The sequence below is a fragment of the Littorina saxatilis genome, linkage group LG2 (assembly GCF_037325665.1).
Source record: "Littorina saxatilis isolate snail1 linkage group LG2, US_GU_Lsax_2.0, whole genome shotgun sequence".
In the NCBI taxonomy this organism is placed as follows: Eukaryota; Metazoa; Mollusca; class Gastropoda; order Littorinimorpha; family Littorinidae; genus Littorina; species Littorina saxatilis.
In genome coordinates, this window is record NC_090246.1 from 85,615,505 (window position 1) to 85,633,387 (window position 17,883).

At 48.7% G+C, this 17,883-nt stretch overlaps 1 protein-coding gene and 1 non-coding gene across 2 annotated transcripts in view; both read right to left on the bottom strand.

The window, feature by feature from the left end:
- Positions 1-17,883, bottom strand: part of LOC138954602 (DNA-dependent protein kinase catalytic subunit-like) — a 177,750-nt gene that overhangs the window by 62,132 nt on the left and 97,735 nt on the right. Inside the window, exons 55-63 of the mRNA XM_070326407.1 lie at positions 17,235-17,324; positions 15,659-15,869; positions 14,899-15,061; positions 12,604-12,858; positions 11,906-12,021; positions 9,665-9,796; positions 8,851-9,030; positions 7,396-7,483; positions 6,493-6,616 (exon numbers count right to left, since the gene is read on the bottom strand). Of these exons, the coding sequence (XP_070182508.1) occupies positions 6,493-6,616; positions 7,396-7,483; positions 8,851-9,030; positions 9,665-9,796; positions 11,906-12,021; positions 12,604-12,858; positions 14,899-15,061; positions 15,659-15,869; positions 17,235-17,324 (1,359 nt within the window). The remainder of the gene's footprint in view (positions 1-6,492; positions 6,617-7,395; positions 7,484-8,850; positions 9,031-9,664; positions 9,797-11,905; positions 12,022-12,603; positions 12,859-14,898; positions 15,062-15,658; positions 15,870-17,234; positions 17,325-17,883) is intronic.
- On the bottom strand, positions 5,309-5,427 carry LOC138960503 (5S ribosomal RNA). The gene has a single exon (XR_011453985.1). It is a non-coding gene; the product is annotated as a 5S ribosomal RNA (ribosomal RNA).

Consider the following 17,883-nt stretch of genomic DNA (forward strand, 5'->3'; position numbering starts at 1 on the left):
CTCATTGCTACGCAGGAGTTTGAGGACCAGAAAGACATCCCCCTTGGGAAATGAAACCCGAGGTTTAGACACCGCTGCATTGCTAATACCCGAAAGGACATTAGCGATGAGAGAGGACCTGATCAAGTGTTCAGATCTGCGACCAGTAGCGGCCGCAATCGTGGAAGCGATGGCAGATCTGTATCCAAGAAGAGTCTTAGAAGAAAGACTCTTCTTTTGATACACTTCCACCAGGAAGTTGGCCAAGTCCTGTGTTGAGGGATAAAGCGGCTTTATCCCCTTGGACAAGGCGAAGGTGGCCCAAGCTCTCCAGCGTAAGTCGTAGAGCTGATTAGTTGATCGCCTCTTAGCGTTCAAGGAAAACTCTACTGAACTCTTGTGCAATCCTAGTGCAAGCAGTTTGGAGAGCACAAGAGCCATGCGGTCAAGCACAGACTCTCTGGACGTGGATGAGGGAGGCATGATCGAGGCTGGAGCAGACCTCCCCCGTCCAGATCCAGAGGTAGAGGGTCTACGTGGGTGAGACCGCGAAGATCTGGAAACCACGGAGCTGTTGGCCAGTAAGGCGCGACCAAAATCAGTCTTGGTCGTTCCTGCAGATATTTTGCCAGCACCCTCGGAATCAGAGATGTCGGGGGATAGGCGTAAGCATCGAGGAGCCTCCACAAGAGAGTGAATGCGTCCAAGTGGAACGCATTCATGTCTCGAAAGGGGCTGACGTACCTGGGAAACCGAGCGCTGAATCGAGTTGCGAACCGATCGATCAGAGGACGGTCCCACCTTGCCCACAGACGCTGTAGAACGTTGTGAGCGATGGTCCATTCTGTGGAGAGAACCTGATCGCCCCGACTGAGAATGTCGGCCAGGGCGTTCATTTTCCCCGGAACGAACTGGACTGACATCCGGACCTGATTGGTCTGGCACCAGAGCAGAATCTCCTCCGCCAACAGGGAGAGGGACCGAGAATTGGTGCCCCCCTGGTGGCGAAGGTAAGCTAAGCATGTGGTGTTGTTGTCCCCGTTGAAAATCAGAGGGGCCAAGGACAGGCCGAATGGGAGGGCCCGAAACTCGAACACTGTGCCCTCCCAAACGAACCGGAGCAGATGTCGGTACCCCGGGGCCACCAGGATGTGGAAGTAAGCATCCTGGAGGTCCCAGACATGGCCCAAACGTTTGGCCGGATGACCAACCGGACCGACGAAGGGGTTTCCATCTTGAACTTGCACCTGTGAAGGTACAAGTTCAAGGTGGAGAGGTCCAACACCGGCCTGAACCGGCCGTCCTTTTTGGGGACGGTGAACAGGCGGGAGCAGAACCCCCGAGAAGGCTGAGAAAGGGGGTAGACCGCCTTCTTCTCGACCAACGAGTTCACCTCGTCCTGAAGAGCCTGCCATCTGGCAGGGTCTCGAGGAGGGGGGAACGTCCAGGGTAGAGCGGACAATGGAGGTTGTGACGACAGCGGTAGAGAAAACCCCGACCACACCACCCTCAAGAAAAACTGGTTGGAGACCAGTCTGCCCCACATGCCGCGGGCCCGAAAAAGGGAACCGACGGACGAAAGAGGGGCAACTTGAGGGGGCGTCAACGTAGGGCCGGGACTCACTGAAAATTCTGCTGGCGGGCAGGCGCAGGCTTGCGACCACCCCCCCTGGTGGTGGTGCTTCCCCTTACCTGTCTGAGCACCCTTCGTCTTGCTTGGGAACGCAACAGGCGCCTAAGAGGAGGAAGAAGGAGGCAGTGAAACTGGCTTCTTCTTCTTCTTCTGAGGCTGGGAGCTGGAGGTGACTGTAGCACTTCTCTTACTCCCCGCCGCCGTCGCCGAAGCAGCGAGGCCAACCATCAGAGAATCAGTGTTCCTCTGGCGTGTGGACTCCACCACAGAACGAACAGTGTCCGGATGAAAGAGGGAAGAAGGCTGAGGAAACGTGTTCCTCAGACTCTTCCTCATATCCGGAGGCACTATAGAAGTAGGCAGAAAATGATCACGGAACAGGGCCAATAAAGTGGACCCGTGTTCCAATGGCCAATTCTGCCGCAGACGTCACGCACGATCGCACGGCATGCAAAGCCCGATCCACTCGAACCGTGTCAAGGACCCGAGTGGAATCGGACTCTGCCCGATCGGGAGGGTCCAACAGTGTGGACAGCGTGCTCATCCATGTCAAGGCCTGTGATTGGGCCTCGACTGTGGAAGAAACGGTGGCCTCAAGATTGTGGAACGAAGCAGAGCTCAGTTCCACCTTCTTGACCGAAGGCACCTCCCCAACGAACACATCACCGTCAGCCCCACCCTAAACACTCGAAGTCTGGAAAGGGAGAGTTCGAGAGTCAAAGGGAAAAGGGAGGGACGAAACAGATTGGACACGAGGAAACAGTGGAGGTGCGCCTCCCAAAGGAAAGCATGGCACTGAACCCGCGTCCTCCCGAGGAACATAGGTCGCGTTTGCACGTGAATCTGTACTCCTCAGGCGATGTGCTGCCGCTTCCACCGTGGCACTAAGACTAGGGTGGAACGCGAATTGCCGGCGGACGGATCGTTCATAAAATGAGCCGCCGGCAGACGCGGCGTGAGCCTCCCACGCCCGGGCCGAAGCGGACTCAAAGGACGAGAGGGCGTCTCAGGGAAGGACGTCCTGAAACTGTTCAAACGTCCTTCTAGCTGTGCGAGGACGAGCCTCCTGCCTCTCGTCCTCAGACCCCGGGTCCAGGTCCTGTGTGTCAACACTAGACGACAGACGCTTAAGAGAGGCATCCGTGACGTCAAGACGCCGCGTGATGTCTGTCATGTACTGTTGGAAAGTACGAAGCATAGCTTCGGAAGTTCCATCAGAAACCGGCAAGGGTAGAGGATCAGTGTTAACCTCAGGGCGACCCTGATCCTCCTCCCTATCGTCCTCCGACTCACTCTCCTCTTCACTTCCCGACAACTCCTCAAAAGCAGGAGTGTAGGGAGCTTGAGGGGGAAGAGCCGAAAGCGATGAAGCAGGCTGTGAAGAAACGCCCACAGAAGCAAGAGGCCGCGAAGACCCCTGCCCCAAAGACGAAACGTCTCCAGCAGCCGAAGGGGGAGAAAAACAACAACCCTGCGACTGTTGGGTCAGCCCAGCCAACGAACCCCCGCCATTTATAGACTGAACAGGAACCCATCGGGTCTGATCAGAAAAGAAATGGTCCGGTCCGGTCGGGGGTGCCGATCCGGTCCGGTAGGGTGGTCCGGTGTTCCGGTCCGGTGCCGGACCATCCGGAGGTCCCGTTCGGCACCGAACCATCGTACCCACAGAAGTGTTCGGGTGGTTAGGTCCGGACGTGGACATACCGTACCATCCGGACCCGTGGTCCGGTATGGTCCGGTTCGGTGCCAGACCACCCAGACCAACAGAGGTGGTCGGGTGGTCCGGCACCGGGCCATCCGGACCCGTAGGTCCGGACCCGTAGGTCCGGTACCATCCGGAGGTCCTGTTCGACATCGAACCATCCGTACTCACAGAAGTGTTCGGGTGGCTCGGTCCGGGCGTGGACGTACCGTACCATCCGGACCCGTAGGTCCGGTTCGGTGCCAGACCATCCGGACCAACAGAGGTGGTCGGGTGGTCCGGACCGGTCCGGTAGGGTGGTCCGGTGTTCCGGTCCGGTGTTCCGGTCCGGTCCCGTACCATCCGGAGGTCCCGTTCGGCACCGAACCATCCGTACCCACAGAAGTGTTCGGGTGGTTCGGTCCGGACGTGGACACACCGCACCATCCGGACCCGTAAGTCCGGTGGTCCGGTGCCAGACCATCCGGACCAACAGAGGTGGTCGGGTGGTCCGGTCCGGACCGGACCACCGGTCCAGTACCGGACCATCCGGACCCGTAGGTCCGGTCCGGTCCCGTACCATCCGGAGGTCCCGTTCGGCACCGAACCACCCGTACCCACAGAAGTGTTCGGGTGGCTCGGTCCGGACGTGGACATACCGTACCATCCGGACCCGTAGGTCCGGTTCGGTGCCAGACCATCCGGACCAACAGAGGTGGTCGGGTGGTCCGGACCGATCCGATAGGGTGGTCCGGTGTTCCGGTCCTGTGGTCCGGTCCCGTACCATCCGGAGGTCCCGTACGGCACCGAACCATCCGTACCCACAGAAGTGTTCGGGTGGTTCGGTCCGGACGTGGACCTACCGTACCATCCGGACCCGTAGGTCCGGTGGTCCGGTATGGTCCGGTTCGGTGACAGACCATCCGGACCAACAGAGGTGGTCGGGTGGTCCGGTTCGGACCGGACCACTGGTCCGGTACCGGACCATCCGAACCCGTAGGTTCGGTCCGGTCCCGTAGCATCCGGAGGTCCCGTTCGGTACCGAACCATCCGTACCCACAGAAGTGTTCGGGTGGCTCGGTCGGACGTGGACATACCGTACCATCCGGACCCGTAGGTCCGGCATGGTCCGGTTCGGTGCCAGACCACCCGGACCAACAGAGGTGGTCGAGTGGTCCGGCCCCGACCGGACCACTGGTCCGGTACCGTACCATCCGGACCCGTAGGTCCGGTGGTCCGGTGTGTTCCGGTTCGGTGCCAGACCACCCAGACCAACAGAGGTGGTCGGGTGGTCCGGTCCCGACCGAACCACTGGTCCCGTACCGTACCATCCGGACCCGTAGGTCCGGGGGTCCGGCAAGGGCCAGAGGTACTGTCCCGCACCGGACCCTAAGGTCCGGTACGGTCCCGTACCATGGGTCCCGTCCGGACCAAACCCGGAGGTCAAGTCCAGTCGGGACCCGTGGGTCCGGTTCGATCCCGACCCGTAAGCCTGGAACGTTCCGGACCCTTGGTCCGGACCATCCGTCACCCGAACACCAGACGCTAAGGAATGGCGTGGGGTCAAGACGGTCCGGTCGGAGGTGTCGGTCTGAGCAACAGAAACAATGTTCCCGTCGCCCTGACCATTCGACAGAAGTACCACGTTCTGTCGAACACCTCCACGTCCAGTAACTAGTCGGCCGGAGCGTCTTAACAAGAGGGACAGCCACCAGTCACACGGACGTCAGAGGGAACCGTAGTAGCAGTGGTCGTAGGCACGAAGCCTGAAACCCCTGCCCCCACAGGACCGCCCTGAACGGGGTCAATTCGCATCCCAACCCCAGCGGGGAGGGAATTCAGAGACCCCGTCATCTCCTCCGATCTCCCCCCCCCAGGAGGCCGAAACTACTGTCGAAACAGCAGCAGACGACCCAGCGAGGGAGTTCAGAGGAGGACCCGTGTCCCTCCTGGCTTCCACAGCGGTGGAAACCGAGGAGGGCACAGGAGAGGCACCGGAAAAAGGAAGATTTTAATGCCAACTGCACCCGGTGTTCCCAGGCGGTCACCCATCCAAGTACTAACCGGGCCCGACGTTGCTTAACTTCGGTGGTCGGACGAGAACCGGTGTTTACAACGTGGTATGGCCGTTGGCTGTCAAAACCTGAGTCTCTCCAGTAGCCCCTAGATCGGATTCACCAACCCCCAAAGAGGGTTGGGAATCGACCTGCCCCCGGATTCGAGCCAGGGAGGAGAAGGAAACCTTCCCCCCAGGCTTGAAACCGGGAGGAGCTGAAGCCTGAGACCGAGGGCCGGACAACGGCGTCGAAGGGGGGGAAGCCTGTTCCACTGAAGGAGAAGGAGAAAGAAGCTTTTTCTTTCTCCTCGACCTTCCCCGAACCTTCGACGGCGCAGCCCCGCCCGAAGTCCCAGGCTCAAGCCCAGCCTGTTTGAGCAAGCTCGCATTGAGCTTGCTCAAACAGGCTTTCTCCGCCCTCCCTCGCCGCAAACGCAAAGCGTTTGGGGAGGGAGAGTCGGAGCGCCGAAAGATCCCCTTCTCCGTGCGTAAAACATGACGCTGGGCGCCCGGAGAAGGGTTGCCCCCGGCAGACTCTGGTTCCGTAGAACCAGAGCCCAAAACAGGACGAGACATCCTACCTCGCCCTGTACGTACCCTTAAAGACCGAGAATTAACAAAATTCAAAGAAAATTTAGGTCAATACTCAAGTGAATGCGGCGAAACGAGAAGCAGACGACCGGTCACCACGAAGTAGGACGGGAGGCACGCCGAGTCCGCCACACAAAAACGGAGGCACAAGTTGAAGGAAACACAACGTAACCTCAAGCCAGAAGTGGAATAACACACAATAATCCAACAGGTGATAGTCCACACAGAAAAGAAGCCTCTTAGTCCAAAATAATCCGGGAGCGTAGCAGAAACACAGCCGGTCTGACACGCGCGAAAAAAGAAAGAGGACGCGCCACCTACATCCTGTAAGGGGGAAGCACTCGGACAGTGCTTGGGATCCACGGTGGCGCATGGTTATGGGAGATAATTGTACCCACTCAGCGTTTTGTCCAATTTTTTCGGCCTATAATAGATAATGTGCAAGAATAGTACTGTCGAGGTAAGTGTTATATTGACATGTTATATTTGGTCACAAATACAAATACAGTTTCAAATTATATGCTATAAAATCAAGAGAACAGATTGCCTCACCTGGCTAGCTCAATCCACAGTGCCACATCCTGTGACACAGCCGTTCCCTCGTGTCTTCCACGCTTGCCTGACCTCGCCCCTCCATCTTCCACCTGAATCAGCTGTTCCTCCAACACCTCTATGCCTGCCAGGTGCAAAAGACAGCTGATTTGCAATATTTTGTAACTTACAGGTAAGTCATACATACCTGAAGACATGAGCAAGCAGTCTGCAGAAAAACATGAGTTTACATGTCAGTTTCAGCCCATGAACACAGAAGAAGATTACAAAAACAAACAGAAGTCATTCAACGTGCCTCCGTCCCCACCCCTCTACCAACCCCTTCTCAAAGCCTTTACATCTGCAATCGGGAGGCAGTGGGTGCAGACCGGGAACTGGTCAACCGAGCCCGGTTTTCAAAAGTTTTAAAAGTTTTAACCTTGTAAGTACCAGGCCATACAAATGTAGAGGCCTCTTGACTTAGTTGGCGATGTGCACACCACCCGTCACGAAACAGCCGAAGTTGGCTCCTGTGACATATTCCCCACAACCTACACCAAGTTGGGATGATCCAGATCCAGATCCCTACAGCAGCCATCTAGCTTATTTAACCCTCAGATCATTATCTCCTACAACAACAGAACACATACTGCTGAAGCAAATAACAGTATTTTAACCAACTCATCTCTCTCTCCCTCTCTCTTTCTCCCTAGCTCCCCTCTCTCTCTCTCTATTTCTCTCTCTATCTCGCTCACACACACCCACACACACTCAGTGACTCTCTCCCTCTCTCTCTCTCTCTCCCTCCTCTCTCTCTCTCTCTCTCTCTCTCTCTCTATTTCTCTCTCTATCTCACACACACACACACACACACACACACACACACACACACACACACACACACACACACATTCAGTGACTGACCAAGAGGCTGGAGGTTGCTGACCACAGCAGCGGTCCCCAGCTCACCACTGTCCACCTTCAGACTGGACCTCAGGCTGTGCACAATGTCCTGAGGAAGCAAGATATCAAAAACAGGTACCATAGCATTAGTTATTTTTAATATGCTGACTGTTAACAAATGATAACAGATTTGTGGAGAAAATGGATATCAACAGGAGCCGGGTGGGGGGGGGGGGGGGGTGTGATCGGAGGGGTTGGTTGGGTATCAAGAGAAAGCTCCCCTGTTGGAGTCCAGGGGACAAATCTCCCAGAAATGAGGGCATTTTAGGGTGTGTTTTTATTTGTTTACACAATTTGGAGCTCTTACATGCTAGGACAATGGCACACAAACAAAACAAAACAAATAATGTACACCTGACTTTTTTACAATCCATCACCTTACCCTAAAACCATTTTCAAAATCAGAATTCCAAATGCGACCTTTTATCCACTGCATTAAAATGATCAATCACCGAGGACAATTGGAGAAAAGTGATACAGTGAACCCCCCATTTCAAGACTCCCTCCTTTTTACATTTAGTCAAGTTTTGACTAAATGTTTTAACATAGTAGAGGGGGAATCGAGACGAGGGTCGTGGTGTATGACACTGTCTGTGTGTGTGTGTGTCTATCTGTCTCTGTGTGTGTGTGTACAGCGATTCAGAGTAAACTACTGGACCGATCTTTATGAAATTTTACATGCGAGTTCCTGGGTATGATATCCCCAGACGTTTTTTTCATTTTTTCGATAAATGTCTTTGATGACGTCATATCCGGCTTTTTGTAAAAGTTGAGGCGGCACTGTCACACCCTCATTTTTCAATCAAATTGATTGACATTTTTGTAAAGCAATCTTCGACAAAAGCCGGACTTCGGTATTGCATTTCAGCTTGGTGGCTTAAAATTAATTTGGTCATTAAAAATCTGAAATTTGTAATTAAATTTGTTTTTATATAAAACGATCCAAATTTACGTTCATCTTATTTCTCATCATTTTCTGATTCCAAAAACATATAAATATGTTATATTCGGATTAAAAACAAGCTCTGAAAATTAAAAACATAAAAATTATGATCAAAATTAAATTTCCGAAATCGATTTAAAAACAATTTCATCTTATTCCTTGTCGGTTCCCGATTCCAAAAACATATAGATATGATATGTTTGGATTAAAAACACGCTTAGAAAGTTAAAACGAAGAGAGGTACAGAAAAGCGTGCTATGCAGCACAGCGAAACCACTACCGCGCTAAACAGGCTCGTCAGTTTCACTGCGTTTTGCACGAGCGGCGGACTACGATCATTGTGAAAAAATGCAGTGCGTTCAGTTTCATTCTGTGAGTTCCACAGCTTGACTAAATGTAGTAATTTCGCCTTACGCGACTTGTTAAGATTTTCTTCGATTTTGGAAGGTCGTAAAAGGGGGGTTCCACTGTACCATGATGCATCCCATGAAGGGGGGGTAGTACTGTGTGGACGTGGAGAACATCTGGGTGAGACTGGCGTTGATCTGATTCCTCACGTCCTCCATCTCTCGCTCCGTCTTCACCGTGTCCATCTGGCTGTGGATTGCCTTGAACACTGCGCTGAACAGGAGACGGGCCACCGTGCTGTCTCTCTGCACAGTACAATACAATACAATACAAAACAGTACAATACAATACAAAACAGTACAATACAATACAATACAATACAATACAATATCTTCGTCTTCACCGTGTCCATCTGGCTGTGGATTGCCTTGAACACTGCGCTGAACAGGAGACGGGCCACCGTGCTGTCTCTCTGCACAATACAATACAATACAATACTTCATCTTCTTCTGCGTTCATAGGCTGAAACTCCCTTGTACACTCGTGTTTTTGGACGAGTGGGTTTTTACAAGTATGACCGTTTTGACCCCGCCTTTTAGGCAGCCAGATGCCGCTTTCGGGTAAAGTATGCTGGGTATTTTCGTGTTTCTATAACCCACCCAACTCTGACATTGATTACAGGATCTTTACCGTGCGCACTTGGTCTTGTGCTTGCATATTTACACAAAGGGCGATAAGGCACTGGCAGGTCTGCACATAAGTTGATCGGGTAGATTGGAAAAATCCCCACCCTTTACCCACCAGGCGCGGCCGGGATTTGAACTCACGACCTTCCGATTGGGAGGCAGGCGTCTTATCCACTAGGCCACTGCGCCCGTCGCCTGAGGTTGAAACAGAAAGCAATACGAAAATCAGAATGAAAGAACTGAAATAACTTACATGGGCCAAAGCTTGCAGTGGGGCGATGACGTAGGAGTAGTTGATCTGGATGTCGGGCAGGTCTCCGATGCGATATTTACGATACAGTGTCACCTGGTTTTCACGTCGCAGTCTCTGCTGTTTCAATGTTTCCTGAAAAAAAGTGGAATGATGATGAAGCAACACCTCTCGTCTTTACGATAATACAACGTGTGGAGGAGAAAACTGATATTTTTTAAACAAAGATCAGGTCCAATAAATGAATAGGTTGCACAATTCAGTACAGTGGAACCCCCGTTTAAGATTCCCCTCTCTTCCTTTTTTTCTCAGACTTTCTGTTCCCAACCTCTGTAAATTTACCCCCATTTTAACACTTTCGCGACGGGACACTGATAAATCAGTAACCGCGCTGACACGCCCATGGACGGGACGCGCATTTTTCAGTAAGAGCCATACAGGGTACACGACTCGTGATTGCTTCCCGGTTTTTGAAGCTTGCAGTAAATTGAGTTGTTTCCCTTGACACACTTTGCGTGCCCTTCCGCCATATGCAAAATTAGCCTGATTTGTATGGTTTTTTCGAGAAAAAAAATGAATCGAAGGCGAGCCTTGTCACGGGAGGAGATTCTCCCGATGTTGGATCTTGAGGACCCTGTAGATCATGATTCCGATGTGTTGTTTTCGCCTCAAGAAAGCGATAATAGCAGTGATATTGAGGAAGAAACAGTCCTGTTGTTGCTAGTACGAGTCGGAAAACTACACGTGTTTGGGTGGTACTGCATGAATCTTCGAATGTGTAGTTGCAAGGGGGGCGTGGCAGCACTGATAACAATGGATGGCTGGAGCCTCATAATCCTTTTGGAAATGTTCATAGGTGAACAGTTGGGACTTTGTTGTGAAAATGTGACTTATATTCAATATGGATTACCTAGACATCATTTGGTGAGTGTCACAGTTTTGTTTCATTTGAGTCAGGATGCTGTGAGTGAATGCGGGATTTGCTTGTTTTTTTCTTTGTACTGTCTCCTTATTTCTGTGTAGAATTTTAACAATATTTCAGCTAATTCATAGGTTTTACACCTTCTTTGGTTATAAAATTATTTACAATACTTTCTGTTAAAAAAATAACTTTTAAAAAAGCAGTGGAAAAGAAAACACACACAAAAAAACGTTAAAAAACACAAATTATCCCCCTTTCACCCCCCCCTTTGCTAAAACAAATCGCGTGACAAACTTATAAATAGCACGACTGAACTGGGCATCCATTTTTTAATTAGTACACAAAATTTGGTGGTGATTGGACTTAATTCAAGCTTGCTAGACAAATTTCTTTACAGTTACTGTTTTTTGGGAAGTTTCTTGGTGGCAAGCTTGGGCAGGCAGGACGTTAACGCCGTGGCAATGCTAGTCACAATAGTGTTAAGACTCCCTTCCTTTCAAGACCTGATTTTCTTAGATTCGTGAAGGTCTTGTGTCGTCTTTGTATCGGTGTACAGTAATCCTTTGTTTTTTAACTTTGTGAAGGTCAGCAAAGGGGGGTTTCACTGTAACAGTCCTTAAACTTTGTTTGTTTGTTTGTTTGTTTGCCGCCCAGTCCACCACAAAGGGCCATATCAGGGTGGTGCTGCTTTGACATATAACGTGCGCCACACACAAGACAGAAGTCGCAGCACAGGCTTCATGTCTCACCCAGTCACATTATTCTGACACCGGACCAACCAGTCCTAGCACTAACCCCATAATGCCAGACGCCAGGCGGAGCAGCCACTAGATTGCCAATTTTAAAGTCTTAGGTATGACCCGGCCGGGGTTCGAACCCACGACCTCCCGATCACGGGGCGGACGCCTCACCACTAGGCCAACCGTGCCGGTAGTCCTTAACTCACTGTCATTGTTTTACAGGAAACGAATAAATATTGATTACCGTGCTACTTACAGCCATTAATTACTAAAACACATACACAACTTTCTTAAAATCTCTAAATTCTAAATTTCCTCAAAAGATACAAGATACAAGAAGTTTTATTGTCCTCATAAATACAAGGAAATTTGGCATGTGTGTGGTAAGACATGATACACTGATACATAGACATTTACAAAACACAACTGAAGTTCAATATCAGCACACCCTTACGCAACATACCCACTACTTCAGACACACAAAGGAAGGTCACTTGCCCCTCTCTATCCCTACTCCATTATTCATCTCCCATCATGCACTTGCTTAAAATAAATTCAAATCATTTCCTGCTGAATTCGTACCTCTCTCATCTTCTTCAGTCTTATCTGTCGCCGGGCGAAGTAAACATTGCTTGCTGATTGGTCTTTGATGAATCGGCGCTTCAGTCGCCACATATCCGAGCTGTCAGCAGCGTCATCTAAAAAACAAACAAAAACAACAACACATAAACAGTTTCAGACTAAGAGATCGACTTTAACCAGGCATTTTAATAATATTTCTTAATGTTAGGTTTTGTTCCTCTCTGAAATGAGTACAGTATATACAAATTTGAAGCCTTTTGGGTCTGGGGAACACTACTAAAAGGCCAGCGACAAAATGCACCACGTCTCTTCTTGACCTTCTCATTCAAATTGATGACGTCAAAAGCAAAACAAAGTTCAAGAAAACGTCAAAGCGCGAATGCTGGCGTCACAAAACAATTCTGTACCTTCTTTTGCAAGACTCTCAATGAACTGAGAAAGAATTTTAAGAAAACGAACTTCGTCTCGCCGACTTCTTTATATCAGTAGTATAAAATTACTCGTAAGGTCACCGCAATACTGTGTATGTATCAGTATCATACATCATTAACTTGTTTCGTGATAAGTACTCACTCTGTTTTTTTGCTTAAAACTGTACTGTATCTTTAAAAATGAAACTCATACTAAGTCACGTACAGCATACACTTATTTTTGAGCTCTCATCATGCACTTTGTTTCAACATTCAAATAGCACTCACCTTCTTCCTTGTTAGATGCACCACCACCACCACCACCACCACCAGTTCTGGGTCGAGGCATGCGACCCCCAAAGCCGTCCCTGGGACCAGAACCCCTGGACTGAGCCGCAGTGACGGAGCGTTTTGCGGAAGAACCCTGGCCGGAAGACCCCACGTTGAAGAGGAGGGAGGAGGGGGTCTCTGACGCCGGAAGGCTGTAGTCGGCGAACGTGTCCAGCGAACTCTGTGTCAGCCAGTTGAACGGTGCTCTCGAGCCTGGGGAGAAAGTCATGATGATACAGTTGAACCCTGTTTTAAGATGCCCCAATTTATGTAGTCTGTTTATTACCAGCCACAATGTCATTTCTCATTTTGAGAGAAAAAAAAGTATTATTGTACTGTATTGTATTGTATTGTATTTTGTATTGTACTGATCATGTACCTGCTTCCATGATGGAACTGAAATCAAAAATTGTTGGTAATAAATTTTCATTTGATTAATATACTTACCCAACTCACATATAGCAATGCTGAGTGTCTTATGTGTATTATTATACTGTATTGTTATTATATTATATTACTAGCAGTTAAGCCCGGCTTCGCCCGGGAGCCGGTAAGCGGAGCCCTGTAGCAATTTAAGACGCTCGCTATTCCATTATCATTTGCTTTACCTCCTTTGTTTGGATACAAAAAAAGAGTAAGACAAAAAAGAGTTATCTCCCTTACCTTCTAGAAATTTCCGGAACTGTCCAGTTAATTTTTCATTCTTCATTTCTTCCCCTCATAGGAGCAACAGCGAGTCTCTAATATCATTTACCATCTCGGAGGTATGGCGACCACAGACAAAAAAGAGTTATCTCCCTTACCTTCTAGAAATTTCCGGAACTGTCCAGTTAATTTTTCATTCTTCATTTCTTCCCCCCGTCATACCTTTTTGAACAGGGGAGAGAAATCTGTAAATTCTCGTGATCTTTCACTGAGGCGATCGTTTCGTAAACATTATTCGCGATGATCTGGAAGGCAGGGAGGGGGAGCAGGGGGCGGGGTTAGTGTGTGTGTGTGTGTGGGGGGGGGGGGGGGCGGGATGATAGCGGGCGGGGGGTAACCATTGAGAATGACACGGTATACTGGTTTGATGAGTTACCTCCCTTCCGTGGGTGACAAAGCATGACTTACCTCCCTTGCACTATGTAGACTGTATTGATAGATGGGGAGGGTCATTATCCGAGGAAGGAAACAATGTCTGGAGAAACTAAAACCCAGGTGCACATCTGCGGCACCTAGGGAGTGTGCATGCAAAATATCTTGTTCCTGCCTCTTGCCATCTCTGAGGTATGGCGACCACAGACAGACACACAGACACACAGACACACAGACAGACACTCTCTTTTATTATATGTATAGATATTATATGAAGTCTTATATCGCGTGCGTATCTCCAGACTCGGACTCAAGGCGCAGGGATCTATTTATGCCGTGTGAGATGGAATTTATTTTTACACAATACATCACGCATTCACATCGACCAGCAGATCGCAGCCATTTCGGCGCATATCCTACTTTTCACGGCCTATTATTCCAAGTCACACGGGTATTTTGGTGGACATTTTTTATCTATGCCTATACAATTTTGCCAGGAAAGACCCTTTTGTCAATCGTGGGATCTTTAACGCGCACACCCCAATGTAGTGTACACGAAGGGACCTCGGTTTTTCGTCTCATCCGAAAGACTAGCACTTGAACCCACCACCTAGGTTAGTAAAGGGGGGAGATAATTGCTAACGCCCTGACCCAGGGTCGAACTCGCAACCTCTCGCTTCCGAGCGCAAGTGCGTTACCACTCGGCCACCCAGTCCATATTGACGTGTTGTATTGTATTGCATTGATCATGTACCTGCTTCCATGGTGGCACTGAACTTGCCGAGCATCTTGTGTGTATTGAATAGTAAAGTATAGTATAGTATAGTATAGTATAGTATAGTATAGTATAGTATAGTATAGTAAAGTATAGTACAGTATAGTAGTGTATTGTATTGCATTGATCATGTACCCGCTTCCATGGTCGCACTGAATTTGCTGAGCGTCTTGTGTGTATTATTGTATTGTATTGTATTGTATTGAATTGATCATGTAACTGCTTCTATGGTGGCACTGAACTGCTGAGTGTCTTATGTGTATTATTGTATTGTATTGTATTGTATTGTATTGTATTGATCATGAACCGGCTTCCATGGTGGCACTGAAATTGCTGAGTCTTGTGTCTCGTGTGTATTATTGTATTGTATTGTATTGTATTGTATTGTATTGATCATGCACCTGCTTCCATGGTGGCACTGAACTGCTGAGCGTCTTGTGTGGCTCGGATCTGTCCGTCAACGCTGTCTTCAGACGACCCCTGTGACTGGCTCATCTGCGTCACCGCAAACAGCGGTGTCATCACTGCATGGCGCTGTCTCCATGATGACTGCACCGAGTAGTCCTGCAAAAACAAAGCAAAATCAGTCTGTCAGTATTGGACTGTGAGTATATATGCACAAAAAGAATGGAACATGTGAAAAGCTTTTACAGTGGAACCCCCCATTTAAGATCTTTAACAATCTGAGAAAAATCAGCACGCAAAAACCAGTTTAAAAAATCATTCCTTCCTTCCGCAATCACCATTTTAAATTCTTCTCACATCACGTAGAGGCTAGTCAGCAGGGAAAAAACAAAAAATGTGTGAAGGTGTGTGTGTGTGTGTGTGTGATTGCGTCAATGAGCAGTGTACATTATTGATCAGTTTACAAATCCAAATCTGTGATATTTGAAATGTGATTGCTCTGCTGTGAAACCCAACTCCTGTGTTATGAGAGGGTAAATTTATATAGTGCAATATTATATTTGATTGTGATAGTCTTAATAGACGTGTGACCTTATTTAGATTTTATCTGTAAATTTATTCAATTTAAAGATGACACGGACAACACTTTAGGTCAGTGTTATTGGAAGTATTGCCCATGTGTGTGCATGTCAGTCTGTATGTTCTTTTAATTTTAGAAAAAGAATAAAAGCAGCAGCAAAAACCTCTCCAACGTACCCTGAACGTGCATTCCGACAGGGGGTGCTCAAAGATGTGTCTGTTGTAGTCGGGACTCTTGGAGGTCATCTCCAGCAGCAGGTTTGTGGCATAACTCAGGTAGTGCCGCTCGCTTGCCGGCGTGTACATTGCTTCCAACATGGCCACCGTACGATCCAGCGTGCCCACCGGCAGGCGTGTCTCGCTGCTCCAGAAATTCTGAACTGTCAGCCTGATGAATCAAAAAACAAGAATTGTAGGTAATTGGAACGCTTAACTATTGAGAAAACAAAATGCTAAAACATCTGGTTTTGGATTGTCAGCCTTGGGGAAAAATTTTAAAAATCTGAAAAGTCTGCGAGTCTAGAAAGCTGGGTCTTTCAAGAGAGGGATCGAGTCAGAAACAGTGTTGTTCTCAGACGGGCGCTGTGGTGGGGTGGTAAGACGTCGGCCTCTTAATCGGAAGGTCGAGGGTTCGAATCCCTGTCGCGGCTGCCTGGTGGGTTAAGTGTGGAGATTTTTCCGATCTCCCAGGTCAACTTATGTGCAGACCTGCTAGTGGCTTATCCCCCTTCGTGTGTACACGCAAGCACAAGACCGAGTGCGCACGGAAAAGATCCTGTAATCCATGTCAGAGTTCGGTGGGTTATAGAAACACAAAAATATCCAGCATGCTTCCTCCGAAAGCGGCGTATGGCTGCCTTAATGGCGGGGTAAAAACGGTCATACACGTAAAATTCCACTCGTGCAAAAAACACGAGTGTACGGGGGAGTTTCAGCCCACGAACGCAGAAGAAGAAGAAGAAGTGTTGTTCTCAGGCCTCGGTCTTTCGCCATTTATTCAACTTTTTTTGATCTGTCTCATTGTTATGACCTCAAGATGATCAAATGTCCCAAAGCTTTGACACGTAGGATGTCTTTTGACACAACAATTTTTTGCGGACAGGACACTTTGGCCTATACATATTTTGAATCGAGGTCCAATTGACCTATAGTTCTGTATCTGGGAATAACGCTGCTGAAATAGGGTGGTCTTAAAAAAGAGGGGGGAAGGGGTGTTCACTGTGTCATTTATACAGTTGCTGAAGAGTTGTTAAATGTGCAGATGAGATAGTAGGCACAATACTAAGGTATGACAAATAGTGAAGCTGAACAACACTTCTTCTTCTTCTTCTGCGTTCGTGGGCTGAAACTCCCACGTACACTCGTGTTTTTGCACGAGTGGAATTTTACGTGTATGACCGTTTTTTACCCCGCCATTTAGGCAGCCATACGCCGTTTTCGGAGGAATGAACAACACTGATCATGAGCTCTAAACCTTAAGACAGGTTACTAGCATAACTTCACAACAAACAAAAGTGAATAAATAACATCCAAAATGAACTCTTTAATGAGCTAGACAAGTACAATTACTGAAGTCCTAAATAAATGACACAATTTTTATCTGCACACTATCATTTTATAAATGCCACTCTTTTATCATTTCTTCAACAATAATCTAGCATGCTAGAGTAAAAACATTTCACAATAATGCCGAACCACATAGAGCGTATTTTTCATTAAAGAGTGTTGTGCGGAAATATGAAGGAAGACACACCTGCAGTGCAGATCATCATCACACAGTCCAAGCAACAACGCTTCCTTGGTCATCTTCATAATCTCCACAGCCTCAGCGCTGTCATTGTCCCTGTAAACATTAACACTGTGTAAACTGCTGAGTGTGTGTGTGTGTGTGTGTGTGTGTGTGTGTGTGTGTGTGTGTGTGTGTGTGTGTGTGTATGCATGCGTGCGTGCATGTGTTTGTGTGGGTGAGTGTCAGTGTGAGTATGTGCGAACGTGCGTGCGTGCATGTGTACATGTCTGTGCGAGTGAAAAGGAGTGAGAGCGAGTGTGTATGTCAGGCATGGGAATTGAAAAAAGTCAAAAAGGCTGAAAATGTTTAAGTTATAGCAAAGTCGACGACGCGAAGCGCCTATCCTTACTAGGGGGTGGGGGGGCATTTTGTTTTCTCCAAAGAACCCAAAATGGTGCAATTTGGTGTTATCTGAGCTCCAAATTTGCCATTAAATTCAGTTTTTAGAACCATTTTTGCCTCCCCCATTTATTTTTTCGGCGGACACTTTTGTTTTTTCGGCAGAACAAAAAAACATTTCGGCGGAAATTTGCCTTTCGGCGGACAATTCCCATGCCTGTATGTGTGTGCGCGTTTGAGTGTAAGAATTTGTGAGAGCCTGCCTATATATATG